Genomic DNA, 25,273 nt, shown 5'->3' with positions numbered 1-25,273 from the left:
GTCATTCAAGTAGCTTTAACTTGTTGAGATTAAAAGCTATTTACAAAATGGCTCTATCTTTAGTTCTACTGCAGATTTTATTTTACATTTTTGCCTCTTTTAGAATTGAACCTATTTTATCTCAGTTATGGTTTTCTCTGGCTCTGTGGACCTGCCTCAGTTTAAGGGACTCAATTACACATAGTTTTTCTTCTGGGGGATAGTGGATAGGTGTGGAATGGATTTGGGTCCACTGACTCCAGACGCAGATTTAAAATTATTCAAAATTCAAGATTACTGCATTCAAAATTATGAAGAGTTTTCATAAATCAGGTAGGGGTTACAAACTCTGTAAACTGGGTAAAGTAAGCCCAAGACATACGTTTAAAGTAACTGCAAATGAACCATAGGGAAATTGATTATCTTTTTACTAAAATATTTGTCAACATCAGGAAGGATTATATTCTCAAGGAAATTCCAAAACATAATTTGGCATGTACTTGAAGGACTTATTTGCAGGATTAGGAGATAGAAACTTATGGGACAGCCTTTTCAATGAAATAGCATGACAGAACTGGCTTCCTTCACTATATAAAGTTCTACCACTTTCAGAAGACAGATAGGAGGCTCTGTGGGAACAAGAGAACAACACTCACAGTTGGTGTGTTGACTCCCAGGTGTCAGGGTGGGTGATGTCTCAGATCATGTTTTCAGGATCGTGTTTCCTTGAGGGGGGAGGGGGGAGCAGCTCCAAGTCATGGTCCACAGAGGTACTAATGACGTAGGTAAGAAAAGGGATGCAGATTTAAGGCATAAATTTAGGGAGCTAGGATGGAAGCTTAGTGCTAGAAAAAACAGAATCTGGTTTGTTGCCCGTGCCATGTGCTAGCAAGGCGAGGAATAGGGAGAGAGAGGAATTGAACATGTGGCTACAAGGATGGTGCAGGAGGGAGGGATTTGGATACCTGGATAATTGGGGCTCATTCTGGGGTTGGTGGGACTTCTACAAATACGATGGTCTACACCTAAACCAGAGGAGTACCAATATCCTGGGCAGAAATTTGCTAATGCTCTTTGGGAAGGGTTAAACTAATTCAGCAGGGGGATGAGAACCTAAATTGTCGTTCCAGTGTCCAGGAGGTTGTGCATAGTGAGGTCAGAAATGAGGTTTCAAAGTAGCAAACGTTCACTGGCAAGCAGGTTTGAAGTATGTTGAATTCAATACCAGGAGCATCTGGAATAAGGTGGGTAAACTTGCAGCATGGATTGTTACCTGGGAGTTCGATGTTGTGGCCATTTTGGAGACATGGATAGAGCAGAGACAGGAATGGTTGCTGCAGTTTCCAGGATTTAATTGTTTCATTAAGAACAGAGAAAATGGTAAAAGACGGGGAGGTGTGTCAGTATTATGGCAGCAGAAAGGATGTTTGAGGACTCATCTACTGAGGTCGTATGGGCTGAGGTTAGAAACAGGAAAGGAGGTCACCCTGATGGGAGTTTTCTATGGGCCTCCGAATAGTTGCAGAGACGTAGAGGAAAGGATAGCAAAGATAATTCTGGATAGGAGTGAGAGTAACAGGGTAGTTATTATGGGGGACTTTAACTTTCCAAATATTGACTGGAAATACTATAGTTCGAGTACTTTAGATGGGTCAGTTTTTGACAATGTGTGCAGGAGGGTTTCCTGACACAGTATGTAGACAAGCCAACAAGCGGCTAGGCCACATTGGATTTGGTACTGGGTAGTGAACCCGACCAGGTGTTAGATTTGAAGGTAGGTGAGCAAGTTGGTCGTAGTCACCACAATTCGGTTATGTTTAGTCATGGAAAGGGATATGTATATACCGCAAGGCACGAGTTATTGCTGGGGGAAAGGCAATTGTGATGTGATTAGGCAAGATTTAGGATGCAGAGAATGGGGAAGGAAACTGCAGGGGATGGGCACAATTGAAATGTGGAGCTTATTCAAGGAACAGCTACTGCTTGTCCTTGATAAGCATGTACCTGTCAGGCAGGGAGGAGGTGGTCGAGTGAGGGAGCCATGGTTTACTAAAGAAGTTGAATCTCTTGTCAAGAGGAAGAAGAAGGTTTATGTTAGGATGAGATTTGAAGGCTCAGTTAGGGCACTTGAGAATTACAAGTTAGCCAGGAAAGACTTAAAGAGCCAGGAGAGGACGTGAGATGTCGTTGGCAGATAGCATCAAGGAAAACCCAAAAGCTTTCTAAAGGTATATCAGGATTAAAAGAATGACTAAAGATTAAGGCCAATCAAGGATAGTAGTGGGAAGTTGTGTGTGGAGTCCAAGGAGATAGGGGAATTGCTAACTGAATATTTTTCGTCAGTATTCACATGTTGTCGAGGAGAATACTGAGATACAGGCTACGAGACAAGGCTGGATTGAAGTATGAAAATAGATAAGTCCCCTGGGCTAGATGGGATTTACCCTCGGGGCGGCATGGTGGCTCAGTGGTTAGCACTGCTGCCTCATAACGCCAGAGACCCAGGTTTGATTCCAGCCTTGGGCAACTGCATGTGTGGAGTTTGAACATTCTCCCCGTGTCCATGTGGGTTTCCTCTGGGTGCTCCGGTTTTCTCCCATAGTCCAAAGATGTGCAGATCAGGTGAACTGGCTATACTAAATTGCCCATAGTGTTAGGTGCATTAGTCAGACGGAAATGGGTCTGGGTGGGTTACTCTTCGGCGGGTTGGTGTAGACTTGTTGGGTTAAATGGCCTGTTTCCATTCTGTAGGGAATATAATTCTCTGGGAAGCCAGGGAGGCGATTGCAGAGCTTTTGGCTTTGATCTTTATGTCGTCATTGTCAACAGGAATAGTGCCAGAAACCTGGAGGATAGCAAATGTTGTCCCCTTGTTCAAGAAGGTGAGTCGAGACAACCCAATTACAGACCAGTGAGCCTTATTTCGGTTGTGGGTAAAGTGTTGGAAAAGGTTATAAGAGATAGGATTTATAATCATCTAGAGAGGAATAAGTTGATTAGGGATTGTCAACATGGTCTTGTGAAGGGTAGGTTGTATTTCACAAACCTTATCGAATTCTTTGAGATGGTGACCAAACAGGTGGATGAGGGTAAAACGGTTGATGTGGTGTATGTGGATTTGATAAGGTTCCTCATGGTAGGCTGTTTCACAAAAGATGGAGGCATGGGATTAAGGGTGATTTAGCTGTTTGGATCAGAAATTGGCTAGCTGAAGGAAGACAGAGGATGGTGTTTGATGGGAAATGTTCATCCTGGAGTTCACTTACTAGTAGTGTACCGCAAGAATCTGTTTTGGGGCCACTGGTATTTGTCATTTTTATTTGTCATTTGACCTGGATGAGGGCGGAGAAGGATGGGTTAGTAGATTTGCGGATGACAGTCGGCAGAATTGTAGATAATGCAGAAGGATGTTGCAGGTTACAGAGGGTCATAGATAAGCTGCAGAGTTGGGCTGAGAGGTGGCAAATGGAGTTTAATGTGGAAAAGTGAGGTGATTCACTTTGGAAGGAGCAACAGGAATAAAGAGTACTGGGCTAATGGTAATTTTCTTGTAAGTGTAGATGGGCAGAGAGATCTCGGTGTCCATGTACATAGATCCCTAAAAGTTGCCACCAGGTTGATAGGGTTGTTAAGAAGGCAATACAGTGTGTTAGCTTTTATTGGAAAAGGGATTGAGTTTCTGAGCCACGAGGTCAGGCTGCACTTGGAGTATTGTGTACAGTCCTGATCACCGCATTATGGGGAGGATGTGAAAGCCTTGGAAAGGATGCAGAGAAGATTTATTAGGATGTTGGCTGGTATGGAGGGAAGGTCTTATGAGGAAAGGCTGAAGGACTTGAGACTGATTTCATTAGAGAGAAGAAGGTTGAGAGGTGACTTAATTGAGACATTTAAGATAATCAGAGGGTTAGATAGAGTGGACAATGAGAGCATTTTTCCTCAGATGGTGATGGCTATCACTTGGGGACATAGCTTTAAATTTGAGCGGTGTTAGATAATAGGACAGATGTCAGAGGTAGTTTCTTTATTCAGACAGTACTGGGGGCATGGAATGCACTGCCTGCAATTATACTCGTCAACTTTAAGGGGATTCAAATGGTCACTGGATCAACATATGGATGAAAATGAAATAGCGTAGGATAGATAGACCAGATTGGTTCCACAGGTCGGTGCAATATCGAGGGCTAAAGGGCCTGAAATGTGCTGTAATGTTCTATGTTTCCTCATCTCCATTCCCTCCACCTCATCCCAGATCCAACCCTCCAACTTGGCACCATCCTCTTGAACTGTTCTACCTGTCCATTTTCTTTCCCACCTATGCGCTCCACTATCTGGTCTGACCTATCACCATCACCAACCGCCCTGCATCTACCTATCGCCTTCCCAGCTACCATCCCCCCAGTACCATACACCCCTCCTATTTATCTCTCAGCCCGCTTCCCTCCCCCTACATTCCTGATGAAAGGCTTATGCCTGAAACGTTGATTCTCCTGCTCCTTGGATGCTGTCTGAGCTGCTGTGCTTTTCCAGCGCCACATTTCTTGACCGTTGATTACTAATGGCTACCAGTTCGGTCCAGAAAGAGAAAGAGAAACTGTGGGGTGTCATTTGTTTGGGTACTGTATTTTGGGTACTTAAAGATTTTTCAAAATGCAGGACTGGAATTAATTTTTCAAACTTTTATTTTTAATTAACTAAATCTTCTTTTCCCTCAATATGTCTTTTTGACCTAATTTGATGTTTTTCTCTGTTGTTCCTCTTTTTCTTTTTCAATCCTAAATTTAGTGAGATATGACTGTTGTTGCTGATGCTCATGAAGATCCCCGATGTCCTGTCACTCTGTTAACAGATCGCACTCCGAAAAAGTTATGCAAAAACATTTCAAGCTGAAGATTGCAGTGAAACACCTTGCTCAAGAAGGAGAAAACTACCTGTTATATTTTGGTACAGAAGATATAAAGCAGCTGAAGATCATACTGATTAAAATGTGGTGACAAAACATGGTCAGCAGAAATAAATGTTCGTGCACGAAGGGCACCTCAATATCTTTTGAAAGCTAGTGCTTCATTTCCTTTGCTGAATTAAAAACAGTTTGCTCCTCCCTCTCCTATTTACCTGCTGCTTCGCTTTGCTCTAGCTCTGGCGTAATATGCCTCATATGCCTTAGGTTTCAGCTCCAGGGCTTTGGTTGCAAACTCCTCCGCCATCCCAAAGTCCTACAAGAAATAACACATACATAGTAATAATTTGGGGTACTGTTTCAAACAGGGAAAAGTTCTTGTAACAATATACTGAAAACTGTGTTGATTAAAGTGATTTTCTATCGCCCTAATTTTTAGGCAATGATGCCTCTGTGAACAACAACGTAATTGTAATTGCACCAGAGATTGAAGGTACTATGTTTTATGTGAAGGACAAAATTGAAATTCACAACTTTCAATTGATCCACAATTCTGAATTCCGACACATGGTACAGTGGAGATTATCATCACTACTGGTATTCAGTTTCAGAATCAGCTACTTAGTGCATCATCTGCATTCTTTGCAGCTTTCAGACATCATGAACATGACTTTAAAAGTAAAAGGAAAGTTTTATTTTAGATCATAAGACAGGAGCAGAAATTAGCCCATTCAGCCCAAAGAATCTGCTCTGCTATTCAATCATGGCTATAAAGTTTCTCAACCCCAATCTCCCATTTTCTCCCCGTAACCCTTGATCCACTTGACAATCAAGAACTTATATATCTCAGTTGTAAATATACAATGACCTGGCCTCCATTGTCTTCTGTGGCAATAAATTTCATAGATTCACCATTCCCTTGTGAAGTAGTATTTCCTTTTCTCCCTTCTAAAAGGTCTTCCCATTACTCTAAGGTTGTGTCCTTGGATCTTCATCTCTCCTACCAATGGAAACACCTTTCCAATATCCATTCTGTCCAGACCATTCAGTATTCTGTAAGTTGAAATTAGATCCCCTCTCCCCGATCCTTCTAAATTTCATCGAGTATAGATGGGGAGTCCTCAAACCTTCCCATATGTTAAACTTTTCATTCCTGGGATCATTCTCGCGAACCTGCTCTGAACCCGCTCCACAGCCAGTACATCCTTCCTGAGATATGGGGCCCAAAGCTATGCACAATACTCCAAATGTGGTCTGATCAGGGCCTTATAGAGCCTCAGAAGTACATCCCTGTTTTGATATTCAAGTTGTCTCAAAATAAATGCCAACAAATGCCTTCCTAACTACTGATTCAACCTGCAAGTTTACCTTGAGAGAGTCCTGAATGAGAACTCCCAAGTCTCTTTGCACCTCAGACTTCTGAATTTTCTCCCCATTTAGAAAATAGCCCATGCTTCTACCCTTCCTACCAAAGTGCATGACTACACACAGCACTCCATCTGCCAGTTCTTTGCCCACTCTCCTAACCTGTCCAAATCCTTCTTCAGCCTCCCCAACTTCTCAATACTACCTATCTTTGTATCATCTGCAAAGTTAGGGAATCTAAGCTAATCTTAAAAAAAAGTTAGTCAGCTTGCCCTCAGTTCCTTCATCTCAATCATCATTGTATAAAGTGAAAAGTTGTGATCCCAACACTGTGCCTTGCAGAACACCACTTGCTGAGAAAGATCCTTTTATCCACACTCTGCTTTCTGCCAGACAGCCAATCTTTTATCTGCGCTAGCATGTTGCCTGTAACACCATGGGCCCTTGTCTTATTCAGCAGCCTCCTGTGCGGCATCTTGTCAAAGGCCTTCTTTAAACCCAGGTAAATAACATCCATCAGCACTTCTTGGTCTAACTTGCTCATTATTTCCTCAAAGAAATCAAGCAGATTTGTCAGGTATGACCTCCCCTTGATGAAACCATGCTGACTTTGCCCTACATGTCCAAGCATTCAGAAATCTCATCCTTCACAATGGATTCCATGGCAAAGTTAGGCTAATCAGTTTGTAATTTTCCGTCTTTTGCCTTACTCCCTTTTTAAAAAAATGTCACATTAGCAATTTTCCAGTGCTCTGGGACCCTCCCTGACTCCAGCGATTCCTGAAAGATCATGTTAACCCCTCCACTATCTCTTCAGCTATTTCATTTAGAACTCTTGGGTGTAGTCTATCTGGTCCAGATGATTTCTCCACCTTCAAGGCATTCAGTTTTTCTAGCACCTTCCGCTTGGTGATGGCCACCATCATCAACTCTGGGGGCGGCATAGTGGCTTAGTGGTTAGCACTGCTGCCTTACAGCACCAGGGTCCCAGGTTCAATAGCAGCCTCAGGTGACCGTCTGTGTGGAGTTTACACATTCTCTCAGTGTCTGGTTTCCTCCCACAGTCCAAAGATGTGCAGGTCAGGTAAATTGGTCATGCTAAATTGCCTATAGTGTTAAGTGCATTAGTCAGAGGGAAATGAGTCTGGGTGGGTTACTCTTCGGAAGATTGGTGTGGACTTGTTGGGCCAAAGGACCTGTTTCCACACTGTAGGGAATCTAACCTACCCCCTCACTCTTGTCTTCCACCATGAAGACTGACGCAAAGTAATTATTCAGTTCCTCAGCCATTTCCTGAGGAACTCTCCAGCATCATTTTCCAATGGTCAAATGTCCACTTTTGTCTCTCTTTTGCCCTTTATAAATCTAAAGGAACTTTTACAGTCTTCCTTTATATTACTGGAAAGCTTCCCCTCATGTTTAATCTTCTCCCTCCTTATTTCTATTTTGTTCCTCTCTGTTAGTCTTTGTAAGCTTCCCAATTCTCTGGTTTCCCACTGCCCTTCGCCACATTATATGCTTTCTCTTTTGCTTTTATGCTATTCCTGACTTTCTTAGTCAGTTATGGTTGCCTCATCCTCAATGTACCATACATCTTTTTCCTAGGAATGATTATTTGCTATGTCTCTTGAATTACTCCCAGAAATTCCTGCCATTGCTGTTCCACTTCTTTCTTGCTAGGCTCCTCTCCTTATCGGGCATAAGCCCTCCTGAAGAAGGGCTTATGCCCGAAACGTCGATTCTCCTGTTCCCTGGATGCTGCCTGACCTGCTGTGCTTTTCCAGCAACACATTTTCAGCTCTGATCTCCAGCATCTGCAGACCTCATTTTCTCCTCTCCTTATCAATAGTTCTCAGCTCCTCCCTCATGCCTCTGTAGTTGCCTTTATTCAGCTCTAATACTGTTACTTCTGATTTCTTCTCCCTCAAATTGCAGAGTAAATTCAATCATAGTGTGATCAGTGCCTCCTGAGAGTTCCTTCACCTTAAACTTCCTTATCAAGTCCGCCTCATTACATAAAACTAAATCCAGTATTGTCTGTTCCCTAATGGGCTCCACCACAAGCTGCTCCAGAAGAATTCCTTTTCTTGCAAACCACTACCAACCTGTATCGAAATCCCCCATGATCACTGTAACTTTGCCTTTCTTTCACACCTTTTCTATCTCCTGGTGTATCTTACGCCCCAGCTCCTGACTACTATTTGGAGGTCTGTACATAATTCCAACCACATTTTTATTTAATCTTTGTGGTTCCTCAGTTCTACCCACACAAATTCTACACCATCTGACCCTAATTTGTTTCTTACAATTGATTTAATTTCTTACTAATAAGGCAACTCCATCCCTTCTGCCTACCTGCCTATCTTTTCGATATGATGTATATCCTTGGATATTCAGCTCCCAGTCCTGATCCCCTTGCAGCCATGCCTCCGTGATGCCTACCATGTCATACCTGCAATTTCGATTTGCACCACAAGGTCATTTACCTTATTCCTTATACTGCGTGCATTCAGATGGAATATTTTCAATCCTGTATTAACTGTCCCTCTTCTCACTGTCATTTGTTTGTCCAGTGTCCTTGATGTTTGATTGCTAACCCTTCCCAAACATTCTGTCCTAGAGACTTTAATAACCTCTTCTCAGTTCTCCTTCCCTGTCATTTCTTTCATGTTTTTCTATGCAGTTGAATCCATCCATACCTGCTGCTCTGTTCCCCACTGAGGAAAGATTGATTGATTCATCCAGATGGAGAAAATGATGGCACAGGCCTGAATCCAAGCAATTTTAGCAGTGGAGGAATGGGGCAAGTTCTCATTTGCACATCCATAGATCTGTAACTGCTTCCTAGCCACTCTATCCATGCCTCTCATAATCTTATACATCTGAATCAGATCCTTGTAAAACATTCTGTGCTCTGCAGAAAATAACCTGAGCCTAACCAGCCTCTCAAAACTAAAATGCTCCAAACCAGGTAACATGTTGGTGAATCTCCTTTGTCTCTGTTTTAGCACAATCACATCCTTCCTTAAGTGTGGCGAGGAATCACACATGGTACTCCAGTTGTGCGCTAACCAAGGTTATATACAGTTCGAGCATAACGTCCCTGCTATAATAATCTCTGCTATAACTGATAAAGGCAAATGTCCTATAAACCTTCTTAACCACCCTATTAATCTTCCTGCCACTTCAGGGATCTGTACACAAGTATCCCAAGATCCCTGTTCTTATGCCATTCACTGAGTATTCCCCTGTCTTGGTACTTCTTTCAAAGTGCATCACCTCAATTTTCAGGGTTATATTCCAACTGTTTCTGATCTACGTATCTGACCAATTTCTCTATATCTCCCTGTAAACTAAGACCTTCTTCCTCACTATTAACCACCCAGCCAATCTTAATGTCATCAGCAAACTTACATATCATCCACGCCACATTCTCATCTATATTGTTTATATGTATCACAAATAATGAGACCCAGCACTGATCCCTATGGTACACTAGAGCACACCAGGCTTCAGTCACACAATTAGCCACCTCCTATCACTAATCCAATCTTTGATGCACCTTAAACATGTCTTTACTTTCTTTACCTTCTCCCATAGGGGACCTTGTCAAAGGCTTTGCTGGTATCCATATATACTACATCAACTGCACTGTCTTTATCTACACATCTGATCATCTCAAAATATTCAATCAAATTTGTTAGGCATGACTTCCTTCTGACAAAGCCATACAAACCATCCCTGATCAAACATTTTCTCTCTAAGTGAAGATTTTCCGATGTTCACTGAATGTTTTCCGATGGTTTCCCTACCACTGATGCAAGATTTACTAGTCTGTAATTATCTTTACCATCCTTCTTGAAAAATGGAACCACATTAGCTGTCTTCCAGTCCGCTGGTATCTTCCATCTGGCCAGAGAGGTTAAAAATTTGGGTCAGAGCTCCTGTGATTTCCTCCTTCACCTCCGACAGCAGCAGCCTGGGATACAACTGATCCAAGTGTGATTTGTTCACTTTTAAGCCTGCTGAAACCCCCAATACCTCCTCACTCATTCTACCATTCTGCCCAAGAACCTTATAGTTTTCCTCCCATGTGAAGTCAAAAGTGAGGTACTCATCTAATTCCACATATAGATTGCCCCCTTGGTCTCTAATGGCTCCTACTCTTTCTTGGTTATCCTTTTCCCCTTAATTTACCTACAGATTATATTGGGATTCTTCCTAATTTTACTCACCAGTGCTTTTTTCATGGCCCGCCTTTGCTCTAATTGATTTCTTACATTTCCTCCCATTTTTTATGCTCCACTCAGGCCTCATTGAGTTGCTACCTTTACAACTGCTAAAACCTTTTCTTTTCCTCCTTATCCAGCTCTGAATATTCCTCGACATCTATGGTCCTCTTTGGCTTGTTACTCCTATCTTTCACCATAAAGAGAACATGTTGGGCCTGTTCTCTTCCCATTTTCTTTTTGAATATCTTCCTACTGTTCTGCTGTAGGTTTTCTCACAAATAGCTGTTCCCAGTCTATTTTAGCTACATCCTGTCTTACAAAGTCAGAGTTATACAGCATGGAAACAGACCCTTTGGTCCCACCAGTCCATGACGACCATAATCCTAAACTGAACTAGTCCTACCTCCCTGCTCCTGCTCCCTATCCCTCCAAATCTTTCCATGTACCTGTCCAAATATCTTTTAAATATTGTAATTATACCCACATCCACCACTTCTTTTGGAAGTTCATTCCACACATGAATTTACACTCATTGTGTAAAATATTTGCCTTTCAAGTCTTTTTTTAAAATCTTTCTCCTCTCACCTTAAAAACGTGCCCCAAAAATCTGCCGTCGCCTAATCCAAATCCCTCGTTTCCAGACCATCTGTTTCCTTTTCCATAACATACTTTGTTGTGGTTGCTTTCACTAAAATCATCACGCACTGCCATCTCCAACACCTGTCCACCAACACCCAGCACTGTGCACTGCTCCTTGTTGGAGCTTCTGTGTTAAAATAAGTGTCCAGTGAGACAGTTGATGTGCTAGTTTTAAATTTCCCACTATTCTCTAGATTCAGAAAAGGTTCCATTATATTGAAAAACAATGAATGTTAACGCCTTTATTCATAAAGGGAGGAGCGCAGAAACAAAACTACAGACCAGTTAGCTTAATTGGTCAGAGTTAACAGAATTGTGAAAAGGAAATCACGAATAACCAATTTGTTGGAGTTTTTAAGGAAGAAACGTACTGCAGATAAAGGATATCTTAGATGTGTTGTCTTTAGATTTCCAGAAAACATTTGACAAGGTGCCACATCAAAGGTTATTACAGAAAATAAAAGCTAAATTTATAATGAAGTGTACAACCTGTTAAACCTGGTAGATTAGATTATTTTTTTTAGATTAGATCACTTACAGTGTGGAAACAGGCCCTTCGGCCCAACAAGTTCACACCGACCCTCCGAAGACCAACCCACCCAGACCCATTCCCGTACATTTACCCCTTCACCTAACACTACGGGCAATTTAGCATGGCCAATTCACCTAACCTGCACATCTTTAGACTGTGGGAGGAAACTGGAGCACCTGGAGGAAACCCACGCAGACATGGGGAGAATGTGCAAACTCCACACAGACAGTTGCCCGAGGCAAAACCTCCGTTTCAAACTGGCAGAAATACATTACAAGATATTTTGTAGTTTAATTTATAAAAGCAGTTCATTATTATCATGTGCAAGCATTATTATCAAGTTCCCAAACACAGAAAATATCTTACATTTTTTCCCATAATGTAATTTGTCAATAAGTGTACCAGGGATTCAAAAGTACATCAATATGATCTAGTCTCTGATCTCAATTATGTCCTTGAGTAAGTTTTTCAGTATAAAAACCATGGAGACAGAGATGGATGGATTTAATGCAGTCCTGGGTTTGAATGCCAATGGCAAGTTAAAACAAAACTTGAGAGGCACATCATATAACGAGTGATTTTTGAGAAGATTTGTAGCTAATGTTGATGATAAGTATGTAAGTTAGCTTGCTGAGTTTGAAGGTTTGTTTTCAGACATTTCATCACCATATTAGGTAACATCATCAATGAGAGTCTCCGGTGAAGCGCTGGTTGTATGTCCCGCTTCTATTTTTAGGTCTTGGTTTCTTAAGTTGGCTGATGCCATTTCCAGTTCTTTTTTTCAAGGGAAGGTAGATAGGATCCAAATCGATGTGCTTATTGATGGAACTCTGGTTAGAATGCCACGACTATAAGAATTCTCGTGTGTGTCTTTGTTTTGCATGTCCTAGAATGTGGGTGTTGTCCCAGTCAAAGTGGTGTCCTTTGTCTGTATGTATAGAAACTAGTGATAGTGGGTTATGTTGTCTGGTGGTCAGTTGGTGTTCATGTCGCCTGGTGGCAAGTTTCCTGCTAATTTGATCATTGCAATGTTTTTTTTACAGTTCTTGCATGGTATCTTGTAAATGACATTAGTTTTGCAGGTGGTATCTAATGGATCCTTTAGGTTAATTAGTCACTGTTTAAGTGTGTTGGTAGGTTCTTACTCTTATGATTTTTTATTTTTAGATTTTATTTTTCCCTACAGTATGGAAACAGGCCCTTAGGCCTAACAAGTCCACGCTGACCCTCCGAACAGTAACCCACCCAGAACCATTCCCTTATCCTATTTACGCCCGACTAATGCACTTAACACTATGGGCAATTTGGCATGGCCAATTCACCTGACCAGCACATCTTTGGATTGTGGGAGGAAACCGGAGCACCCGGAGGAAACCCACACAGACACAAGGAGAATGTGCAAATTCCACACAGACAGTTGCCTGAGGTGGGAATCGAACCTGGGTCCCTGATGCTGTGAGGCAGCAGTGCAACCCACTGAGCCACCGTGCCACCCATCTGGAAGTCATTTCTAATACGTCTTTGATGTAAGATAATGTGGCTATAGTTTGTGGTTTGATTGTGTCTGCTTGTTTGGGTCTGTTTCTGAGGAAGGGCAGATTATGTTTATTAGGTACCCATTTTTATTGAAAATGTTGTATAGATATTCTTCTGCTTTTTGCAGTTCTTAGGTGCTGAGTATGACAGAGCTCATTGAAATAATGTCTTGATGCAGCTTTGTTTGTGGGTGTTGGGATGATTGCTTCTTAAGTATTTGGTCCGTGTGTGTTGTTTTTCTGGAGACGCTGTTTTGATTAGATTAGATACCACCAGCAAAACTAACATCATTAATGAGATACCATGTATGAACTGTAAAAAAACACTACATCGGACAAACTAGCAGGAAACTTGCCACCAGGATATATGAACACTAACTGTCCATCAAACGACATAACCCATTATCACTAGTTTCTATACATACAGACAAAGAAGGACATCACATTGACTGGGACAACACATACACAAACTTGGACAGACGAAACAAATACATGCACGAGAAATTTAGAGGCATGGCATTCTAACCAGAACTCCATCAATAAACACGATTTAGATCCTATCTATCTTCTCTTGAAAAAAAAAACAACCAAAATGACATTACCCATCTTAAGAAACCAAAACCTATAAACAGAGATGTGGGAGATACCATCGGCGCTTCACCGGAGACTCTCACTGATGATGTTACCTAGTATGGCGACGAAACGTATGAAAACAAACCTTCCAGCTCAGCAAGCTAACTTACATACACACCATTTGGTTGTAAAAGGATGCATCCTACTGAAGAAACCTTAAAAGATAGGGGGATAAATTCACATGCAATTTTATGTTAAAGAATTCTTTCAAAATACCAAACTCATTTATTGATCCCAACATGCTATTTTTAGGCAGTCATCCCTTTTGTTAGTGCATATGCTTCAATATACATTCAGCATCAAAATACTCCCTGTTATAAATTCAAGTCCTCTACATAAATGATTTGGATGTGAGCATAAGAGGTACAGTTAGTAAGTTTGCAGATGACACCAAAATTGGAGGTGTAGTAGACAGCAAAGAGGGTTACCTCAGATTACAACAGGATCTAGACCAGATGGGCCAATGGGCTGAGAAGTGGCAGATGGAGTTTAATTCAGATAAATGCGAGGTGCTACATTTTAGGAAAGCAAATCTTAGCAGGACTTATACACTTAATGGTAAGGTCCTAGGGAGTGTTGCTGAACAAACAGACCTTGGAGTGCAGGTTCCTTGAAAGTGGAGTCGCAGGTAGATAGGATAGTGAAGTTTGGTATGCTTTCCTTTATTGGTCAGAGTATTGAGTACAGGAGTTGGGAGGTCATTTGCGGCTGTGCAGGACATTGGTTAGACCACTGTTGGAATATTGCGTGCAATTCTGGTCTCCTCCCTATCGGAAAGATGTTGTGAAACTTGAAAAGGTTCAGAAAAGATTTACAAGAATGTTATCAGGGTTGGATCTTTGAACTATAGGGAGTGGCTGAACAGGCTGGGGCTGTTTTCCCAAGAGCTTCGGAGGCTGAGGGGTGACTTTATAGAGGTTTACAAAATTATGAGGGGCATGGATAGGATGAATAGGCAAAGTCTTTTCTCTGGGATCGGGGAGTCCAGAACTAGAGGGCATAGGTTTAGGGTGAGAGGGGAAAGATATAAAAGAGACCTAAGGGGCAACTTTTTCATGCAGAGTGTGGTACGTGTATGGAATGAACTGCCAGAAGTTGTGGTGGAGGCTGGTACAATTGCAACATTTAAGAGGCATTTGGATGGTACATGAATAGGAAGGGTTTGGAGGGATATGGGCCGGGTGCTGGCAGGTGGAACTAGATTGGGTTGGGATATCTGGTCGGTGTGGACAGGATGAACCGAAGGGTCTGTTTCCATGCTGTACATCTCTATGACTCTATAAGTTTGATCATAACTGAAACTGGAATGGAAGCTCTCAAACATTATTTTATTTAAGTTTATAATACTCTGCAACCAATTCAACTGAATAAATGTGGTATAGTACTGCAGTGATAGTTGACATGTTGTTGAAGCCATCAGTCAGCTAGAGTGACGAGAATGGCTGTGTTAGACAACAGCCATGGCCATAATTTCCACCTGTACCAAATCCCAAATGACTGATTTAAGTTGGTTTATAGAAGAGAGGGGACCATCAAACTCAGTTTCCTCTTCAAAACCCTGACCAAGAAGGTCAATTTAAACTCTGACCGTGATAATTCAAGAAAGGATGCAGTTACAATTATTATAACCTTGAATAAAATCCATTAATATAAAATGTGTCAGAGCAATCATGTGTGAGAAAATCATCTACAGTATTAATTGCTAATTTCGTCAGCAAGCAACTCCTTTCAGCAAGGGATGTCAGAGACCAATAGAGTAGACACTACTTGACTGCTGGTACTCAGTCTATATATAAAAGCTGGTGACAACGAGGCAAAAACCACTTTTGAAATAAATTAATTCCTAAGGTATGACATTGCAAATAATAACCACAGCTTTAGAGAAAAAGGTAAACTCCTGTCTCTCAGGTTGGAGTGTTGCTCATGAATACACTATAGAAGCCAACCCTTGATTTCTGAGTCTTAGCACAACAGCCCTCAATTGTAACCAGTGTTTGCTGACTGCTTGTTTTTATTAGTTGTACTTGTTTTTATTTGTTGCTATGAATTGGGGCAGCATTAGTACATGGTTGCTGCACCCAGATGCAGGTCCTGATTGGTTCAGCATGTTGTGAGAACTGAACACTGACACTGAACCTTTGATAAAAAAAATTCAAAAACTGACTAGCACTTGATTATTTTTCTTACACTTTAAAAATAATTATTACTTTTAAGAAAATGTTTGCAAAGGCATCATGCATTACTGATGACATATGCGGAAGAATTTAGGATGCAGAGCTTTGGTGCAGAGCTGCATGGAATTATTGAGAACTAAGGTACTGAGGTCAGTGCAGACTGATATACTGGGGCCAGAAAGGCATAACATGACCTGTGCATCTAAAATATGTACACCCTATTCTTAACCTACTTATTGGTCTGAATCATTTTCTGTTATGGACATAACATATACTGATGGACATAAAATTGATACACTGAAGCTTGCATACATGAAAAGTAGCTGTAATGCATGGCAAAATCTTTTATCGTGATGTAAAGCATCATCTGTGAGATCAGGGCACTTCTGTTTTAAGGGAAGCACCCTGCTCTTCCTATTTACCAAAGAGGCCATTGGACATACATTCATTTTCCTCCGACATCGTGAGAGGTTCAGCAAGAGGGACACCTTCAGCTCCCGAAAAGTCTTCAAATCTTCTCCGAACCCTTCTCGTGGGAATTTCTTCAATGCATACTGGTATCGCTGAGCTGCTTCCTTTACCTTTCCTTTCTGATCAAAGGAGAGGAGAAAACATTTTTAGAAACATTTTTAGGCTTTACTAAAATACCAACTTCAATAAAATATATTATGAGGCTTGTTAACTAGGAAGTTGAAATTAAAAGTAATTAATTGGGATTAAAATCTGATTTTGGGGATTAATTAGAATCATGATTAATTAGGGTAAAATCTCAGGACTAACTAGAAGATATATTGGGATCTCTTCAAGGATTACCTAGAGGCACTTTTAGGTATTAACTGGAGACCTCACCTCATATTTCAGATTTTGCACAACATGCTGATGCCACAAAATAAATAAGTCCATACTGTCCCAAGTTGGACTGAAATCAGCTTCAGTTACTCTCAATGTGATGGAGGGGGACCAAAAGTAATTTATCAGAGGACCTACTTCAACTCTCATTACTTGGTTTTACTTCAGAGTCAAAAAGTATGGTGCTGGAAAAGCACAGCTGGTCAGGCAGCATCCGAGAAGCATCAGTCGACATTTCGAGCATAAGCTCTTCATCAGGAATGTAGGGGAGGCCTAAGGGGGCTAAGCGATAAATGGGAGGGAGGTAGGGCTTGGGGGTCGGGAAGGTAGCTAGGAATGTGATAGATGAAGGTGGGGGGGGGATGATGTTGATAGGTCGGAGCGGAGGGTGGAGTGGACAGGTAGGACAGTTCAAGAGGGTGGTACCAAGTTGGAGGGTTGGATCTGGGATAAGGTGAGGGAAGGGGAAATGAGGAAACTGTTGAATTCGACATTGTTCCTGTTTGGTTGGAGGGTCTCAAGGCGGAAGATGAGGTGTTCTTCCTTAAGGCTTCAGGTGACTAGAATTTGGCGGTGGAGGCCAAGACTTACACGTCCTTGGCAGAGTGGGAGGGGGAGTTGAAGTGTTCAGCCACGGGGCTGTGGGGTTGTTTAGTGTGTTAACACCAGAGATGTTCTCTGAAATGTTCTGCAAGTTGGGTTCCTGTCTCCCCAATGTAAAGAGGAGACCACATTCAGAGCAACAGACACAGTAGATGATGTGTGTGAAGATGCAGGAAAATCTCTGTTAGATATGGAAGGATCCTTTGGGATCTTGGATGGAGGTGAGGGAGCAGGTGTGGGCGCAGTTTACACCGCTTGCAGTGACAAAGGAAGGTGCTGGGGGTGGCATGGACTGAACACGGGAGTCACGGAGGGAATGCTTGCTGTGGAATGCAATAAGAGGTAGGGGAGGGAAATATATCTCTGTTGGTGGGGTCTGTTTGTCGTTGGCGGAAATAGGAGAGGATGATAGGGCGGAAGGTTAGTATCAGAGGGGTTCTGTCCTTGTTGCAGTTAGGGGATGGGGTTCAAGGACAGAGGTGTGGGAAGTGGAGGAAATGCACTGGAGGGCATCGTTGACCATGTGAGAGGGGAAATTGCAGTCTTTGAAGAAGGAGTCCATATTCTATGGTGGAACTAGTCCTCCTGGGAGCAAATGGGGCAAAGGTGGAGGAATTGGGAGTAAGGGATAGCATTTTTGCAGGAGATAGGGTGGGACGAGGTGTAGTCCAGGTAGCTGTGAGACTCAGTGGGTTTGAAGTAGATGTCCGTGTTGAATCAGTCACTAGAAATGGAGTTGGAGAGGTCCAGGAAGGAAAGGGAAGTATCCGAGATGGTCCGAGTGAACTTGAGGTCAGGGTGGAAGATGTTCATGAATTTGATGAACTGTGCAACCTCCTCATGGGAGCTCGAGGTGGCGCTGATACAGTCATCACTGTACAGTAGGTAAGGGTAAATGGTGCTGCTGCAGCTGGGGAAGATGGACTGTTCCACGTACCTGATGAAGAGGCAGGCATAGCTGGGGCCCATGCAGGTGCCCACAGCTAGCCTTTTGGTTGAGGAAGTGGGAAGATTCGAAGGTGAGGTTGTTGAGGGAGAGGACCAGTTCAGCCAATCGAATGAGTTTTACTTCATGCCATGTTATTCCAAAGTTAAACTGCATAACATGCATCAGCCACTTTACTTTTGCATCTGAAATAGGCTGCCTGATGCCTTGATAATTCCAAATAATAATTTAAATTTGGACTTATAATCGTAGTGTGCAATCTTTTTCCAGGATCACTCATCTCATGCTGTGATACAGTGCTGCTAATCCCCATGACATCTATTAACATCCTGAACAGAGGCAGTAACCCATTGTACAATGAAACCAATTATCATGAAAAATAATAATCTTAAAACAACAAGAATACTAATATGAATGGGACAACAAATCACACAGAATATTAATCAATTTGCAAGACTGAAATTCCTAGATGTGAGACAAAAACTTGTATGGACTTTTTCCTTATATTCACTGATAATTCTCCAACATGTTCAGACAGGCTGACTTACTTTGATGTGTGTTACTGATGATGCCAGCATTTATTGCCTATCTCTAATTTCTTTTGAACTGAGTGGCTTAGTCAGCCATTTAGAGATCAAGTCAGTTAAAGGTCAACTACATTGGTAAAGAGTCTGTAGTTACATGAAGGCTAGACCAGGTAAAGGACAAAAGACTTCCTTCCCTAAAAGACATTAGTGAACAAAATGTTTTTTTTAAGCAACAATCATTGATAATTTCCTGAACTTTTCCTCTAATTTATATTCTACTAACTGAAGTATTCCATCTCCCCAGTGCATTGGCCTGGATCTCTAGATCATTAGTCCAGTAACACCACTGTCTTCCCAAACTGCTTCACCCTGAAGAAGTACAAATTTCCCTGTGGGTCCCAACCTAGCTCAGTCTCTCATTCGCATACTAACCTTGCTATCTTTGATTATAATACTGTTCCAACCAAGTTCAACTCTGAGCAGAATTTTGTAGCTCCATTTCTTTAACTACATATTTCCTCTGAATTTACATAATTTGCCTTAGTATATTATCAATATTTTATCCCCTTCTAGTCTGACTTTAGAATCTTCACTCTCATGTTCCTTTCCATTGTCATTTCACGTTGCCCTTCACTTCTTGACTTTCAAATGCATTAGATGATATTTCAAATCATCTACTTCACTTCTTTCAAGCTTTAAAAGTAATCTATTTACATGCTACTAAAACATTAGAGGCTCTTTGGAACAGATTGTTGTCACTCCTAAGTTACGTCACACCTGTAAAGAGGATCTCATTTCATCTTATGTCCAATTCTAATGGTTATTTAGCCAAGACATAAACTGATTAGGGATAGTCAACATGGCTTTGTGCATGGGAAATCATGTCTCACAAACTTGATTGCATTTTTTGAAGAAGTAACAAAGAAGATTGATGAGGGCAGAGCAGTAGATGTGATCTATATGGACTTCAGTAAGACTTCAACAAGGTTCCACGGGAGACTGGTTAGAAAGGTTAGATCTCATAGAAGAGAACTAGCCATTTAGATACAGACCTGGCTCAAAGGTAGAGGTGGTGGTGGTGGTGGAGGGTTGTTTTTCAGACTGGAGGCCTGTGACTAGTGGAATGCCGCAAGGATCAGTGCTGGGTCCACCACTTTTCATCATTTATATAAAAGATTTGGATGGGAGCATAAGAGGTTTAATTACTAAGTTTGCAGATGATACCCAAATTGGAGGTATAGTGGACAGCAAAGAAGGTTACCTCAGATTACAATGGGATCTTGATCAGATGGGCCAATGGGCTGAGAAATGGCAGATGGAGTTTAATTCAGATAAATGCAAGGTGCTGCATTTTGGGAAAGCAAATCTTAAGAGGACTTATACACTTAATGGTAAGGACCTAGGGAGTGTTGCTGAATAAAGACACCTTGGAGTGGAGGTTCATAGCTCCTTGAAACTGGAGTCATGAATAGTAATGCTTTCCTTTATTGGACAGAGTATTGAGTACAGGAGTTGGGAGGTCATGTTGCGACTGTACAGGAAATTGTTTAGGCCACTGTTGGAATATTGCATGCAATTCTGGTCTCTTTCCTATTCGAAAGATATTGTGAAAGTTGAAAGGGTTCAGAAAAGATTTACAAGGATGTTGCCAGGTTTGGAGGATTTGAGCTATAGGGACAGGCTGAACAGGCTGGGGCTATTTTCCCTGGAGCATCGGAGGCTGAGAGGTAACCTTATAGAGGTTTACAAAATCATGAGGAGCATGGGTAGGATAAATAGACAAAGTCTTTTTCCTGGAGCGGGGGAGTCCAGAACTAGAGGGCATAGGTTTAGGATGAGAGGGGAAAAGATATAAAAGAGACCTAAGGGGCAACTTTTTCATGCAGAGGGTGATACGTATATGGAATGAGCTGCCAGAGGAAATGGTGGAGGCTGGTACAATTGCAACATTTAAAAGGCATTTGGGTGGGTATATGAATAGGAATGGTTCAACGGATATGGGCCGGGAACTGGCAAGTGGGAACTAGATTGGGTTGGGATATCTGGTCAGCATGGACGGATTGGACCAAAGGTGTACTCTATGACTCTGTCAGATGTTTTTGGAGTTACAGTTTATCTGCATCATTTTCTGTTTTTACAGCCTGATATTAATGCAGCCAAAAGCTGAAGCAAGTAATTTTCATTACAATTAGCTCAATGAACCTAACGAATGTCCAAGCAGCACTGAGAACAGAATGTAAAAATCTAATTACTTTTCTCCCTTCCCGCTCTACAAGGTTTCATTCGAAAGAATCAGGCTAAACGGCCACTTTGTGAACAAAGCTCCATATCATCATGTCAAACTACTGCCAAAAAAATTAATATTACATAGTATCTTTAACATGGTAAAACATCCCAAGGGACTTCACAAAAACATTATTTAACAACCTTTGGCACTGATTTAAATAGAGAAATATTAGGTCAAGTGAACAAATGTTTCAGCAAAGCAGCAGGTTTTAGGGAAGTCTTAAAGGAAGACAAGAAAAGTCGAATGGCAGAGAAAAGGATTCCAGAGGTTAGGTGCAAGGTACTTGAAGAAACAGCTTTCAATAGCTGAGCACCACAAAATGTGGATGGATAAGAGACCAGAACTGGAGGAGTGCTGGGTATCCAGAGGATTCCAGGGCTGGAAGATATTACAGACAATCCTTGAAACACAGCCATCTATTTAAGAAGGTAACTTTTATTACTCAATCTGCCCAATATGTCTCTGTTCTGCTTCTTACCCCAGCTAGATAGTTGCATATTTGGACAGGATTTAGAGAAAATAGAGGAATAAATAAAACTGATGAACATGTGTTAGAGCCATGGAATTCAGTTTGTTTAATGGGTTAACTCTGGAACAATATTGGTGAAAAGAAAAATATTTTTATAAAATCACCAAATCTTCAGTATTCCAAGTTTATACAAGTTATTTGCATAAAAATTAGTATTCTTGTGAATTGCCCTGATGAGTACAAGACAAATGCTTTGACAAACTGTCTTTTTCAGCAATGCCCAAACTGACTTTCAAAAGAGGAGATGATTATTATGAAGACATTCTCCACCTGCAAAAAAAAGCCACAGCTTTGGTTTTTATTAATTTATGGGATATGAACATCATTGGCTGGGTCAACATTTATTGTCCATCCCTATTTGCCCTTAAGGTGGTGGTGGTAGTGAACTGCTTTCCTGAAACTCTCCAGCCCATGTGCGTAGGTACATCCACAATACCATTAGGAAGGAACTCCAGGATTTTGACACAGCGACACTGAAGGAATGGGGCAATTCATTTCCAAGTCAGGATGGAGAGTGGCTTGCAGAGGAATTTGTAGTGGTGATGTTCCCATGTATCTGCTGCCCTTGTCCTTTTACATGCTCGAGGTTGTGGGTTTGGAAGGCATCTTAAGGAGTCTTGGTGAATTTTGACAGTCTATCTTGTAAATAGTAAACTGTTGTTGGGTCTTGCTGCAGTTGACCATGGACTGCTTCAATGTTTGAGAAGGTGTGAATTGTGTTGAACATTGTGCAATATTCAGTGAACATCCCCACTTCTGACCTCATGATGGAGGGATGATTATTGATGAAACAGCTGAAAATGGTTAGCTAAGAACACTTCCCTGAGGAACTCCTGCAGAGATGCCCTGGAGCTGAGATGATTGATCTTCAACATCTACAAGCATCTTCCTATGTGCAGGTAACAGTCCAACTACTAGAGAGTTTTCTCTCTGATTTCCACTGACTCCAGTTTTGATAGGACTCCTTGGTGCCACATTAAGTCAAATGTGACCTTGATGTCAAAGGCTGTCACTTTCTCCTCACCTCTGGAATTCAGCTCCTTTGGCCATTTTTGAACAGAGGGTGTAACGAGGTAAGGAACTGTGTGATCCTGGCAGAACCCAAACTGGGTATCAGTGAGCAGCTTATTGCTTACCAAGTGCTTCTTGATAGTACTGTTGAAGACCATTTCCATCACTTTACTGATGATTGAAAGTAGACTGAAGGGGCAGTAATTGGTTAGATTAGATCTGTCTTGCATTTTGTTCACAAAATATACCTGAGCAATGTTTTACATTGTCAGGTAGATGCCAGTTTTGTAGCTGGACTGAAACAGTTTGGTTAGGGACGCAATGAGTTCTGTAGTACAAGTTTTTAGTACAATTTCTGTGCTGTTGTCAGGTCCCATAATGTGGAGCGAGGTTAAATTCCACAGATCCAGATACATGTTCAATTCTCCAAAAGATTGTCATAGTCAAAAAGTGTGATGCTGGAAAAATACAGCCAGTCAGGCAGCATCCGAGGAGCAGGAAAATTGATATTTCAAGCATAAGCTCTTCATCAGGTCTCTCCTGCTCCTCAGATGCTACCTGACAGGCTGTGCTTTTCCAGCACCACCCTTTTTGACTCTGATCTCCAGCATCTGCAGTCCTCACTTTCTCCTAAAAGAATGTCAGTCTATCCAAATCATGCAAATTACTCAAACCAGAAAGTCTGTTTAGGTAGCCCAGGATGTGCACCATAGCAAAGAGATAGAAATCCTGGCAATGATATAAATTGTACAGTTATTAAAAGCAATGATTTTTTTTCCTATCTGATTCATCTTCCTTTGTGTTAAGAAATGGAAGTTTAAAGCTAAACCATCAGATGTCAGGCTTGTTTAAAAGACAAATAGATGGATGATTATCTGACATCAGGTGCCAAGGAGCATGCTAGAGTGTTCTAGGAATTATACTCCTGTGGCCTTTATTTTGCAACTACCATAGTGGAAAAGCGCACAGGAATAGTGTAGGCTTATCCCATGGCTCCTCTGCAACAGGTTGGTGCTCTGAGTTTAAAAAAAAGACCTTTTCCCATGTCCCTTCCATATCGTTCCCTTTCCTTTAATATTTCTTCAATTAGGTACTAAATAAAGGGAGAAAAATGCAGACACTCCTGAGAGTTTCCTAATGTTTAGTTGGCACTCTCAGGTAGTCAGATGGTCTGATGCAAGAAATCACAGGTACATTCATGTCATACCACTCTATGAAACACCACGTTATCACATTAACTTGCTGACTCGCTCCATGTTCGTTTACTTAGAACAATGCTAAATTTCAGTTTTGGTAACAGTTTGTCTTTAAACATTCCACTCGCCCTTTGATGCAATTTTGTTTAACACTTAAGGGTGCGTATTCAGATGTGATCCAAATTCTACGTGTATTTTGGGAATTCGATCTTCACAAGTTTAAATGAAAGGCAACCTAATGACTCTAACCATTTTAAAAAAAACTTTGCCTCATTGTTCTCACCTTTAAATCTCTCTCTCCTTCCACCTGAAAAGTGTGCGCCTTAGTTTTGAAATCCCCTATCCTCAGGAAAAGACAACTATCAAAAGCTCTATCTATACCTCTCATTACTTTATAAACTTCTATCAGATGCTCCAGTGAAAAAATGTTCCAGCCTTTCTTTACAACTCAGACCTTGCATACCCAGCAACATCTGGGTAAAGCTTCCAGAAGAGACCTCACAAATGTCCTGTATAATCTCAACATGACCTCTCAACTTCTATACTCAAAGGACTATAGAATGAAGAAAGCGTGCCAAACACCTTTTTAACCACCCTGTCTACATGTGATGCAAACTTCAAAGAATTATATACCTGCACCCCCCAGGTCCCTCTGTTCTACAACGCTACCCAAGGCCCTACAATATAATTGTACAAGCCCTACCATTGTTTGTTGTACCAAAATGCCATACCTTGCATTTATCCAGATTGAACTCTATCTGCCATTTTTCAGCTCTTTGACCCATTTGATCAATATCTCTTTGTAATCTTAGAAAGCCTTCTTCGTTGTGTACAATGCCATCAATTTTGGTGTTGTCTGCAAACTTACCAACCACACCTTCTATATTTTCATCCAAATCATTTATATAAATGACAAACAAAAGAGGACACAGAACCGATCCTTCTGGAACATTGCTGGTTCGAAAAGCAACCTTCCACTATTACTCTTTGTCTCCTGCTGTATCCAATTGGCAAGCTCACCCTAAATCCCATGTGACCTAACTTTACTAATTAGTCTACCATGCAGAACCTTGTCAAAGGCTTTACTAAAATCCAAATAAACATCATTTACTCCTCTGCCATCATCAAGCTTTTTAGTAACTTCCTCAAAAAACTAAATCATGTTTGTGAGACACAATTTTGCTTACACAAAACCATGCTGACTATTCTTAATCAACTTTTGCCTCTGTAAATGTCCATAAATCACCTCCAACAACATACCTACAGGTCTACAGTTCCTTGTTTTCTTCTGACAACCTTTCTTAAGCAACGTACAACATTAGCCACCCTCCAGTCA

General features: G+C 41.4%; 1 protein-coding gene across 17 annotated transcripts in view; it reads right to left on the bottom strand.

Annotated features, from left to right (window-relative positions):
• The window catches only part of LOC122540026 (protein TANC2), a 1,063,581-nt gene that overhangs the window by 13,006 nt on the left and 1,025,302 nt on the right, over positions 1-25,273 (bottom strand). For all 17 annotated transcript variants that reach the window (XM_043675319.1, XM_043675327.1, XM_043675320.1 and 14 more), the window contains 2 exons: positions 16,433-16,579; positions 5,095-5,195 (listed from right to left, as the gene is read on the bottom strand). In XM_043675319.1, coding sequence (XP_043531254.1) covers positions 5,095-5,195; positions 16,433-16,579 — 248 coding nt within the window. The remainder of the gene's footprint in view (positions 1-5,094; positions 5,196-16,432; positions 16,580-25,273) is intronic.

This window comes from Chiloscyllium plagiosum, chromosome 33 (assembly GCF_004010195.1).
Source record: "Chiloscyllium plagiosum isolate BGI_BamShark_2017 chromosome 33, ASM401019v2, whole genome shotgun sequence".
NCBI classification, from domain to species: domain Eukaryota; kingdom Metazoa; phylum Chordata; class Chondrichthyes; order Orectolobiformes; family Hemiscylliidae; genus Chiloscyllium; species Chiloscyllium plagiosum.
The sequence above is the reverse complement of the archived record's forward strand: the minus strand, read 5'-3'. Positions and strand labels throughout refer to the sequence as shown.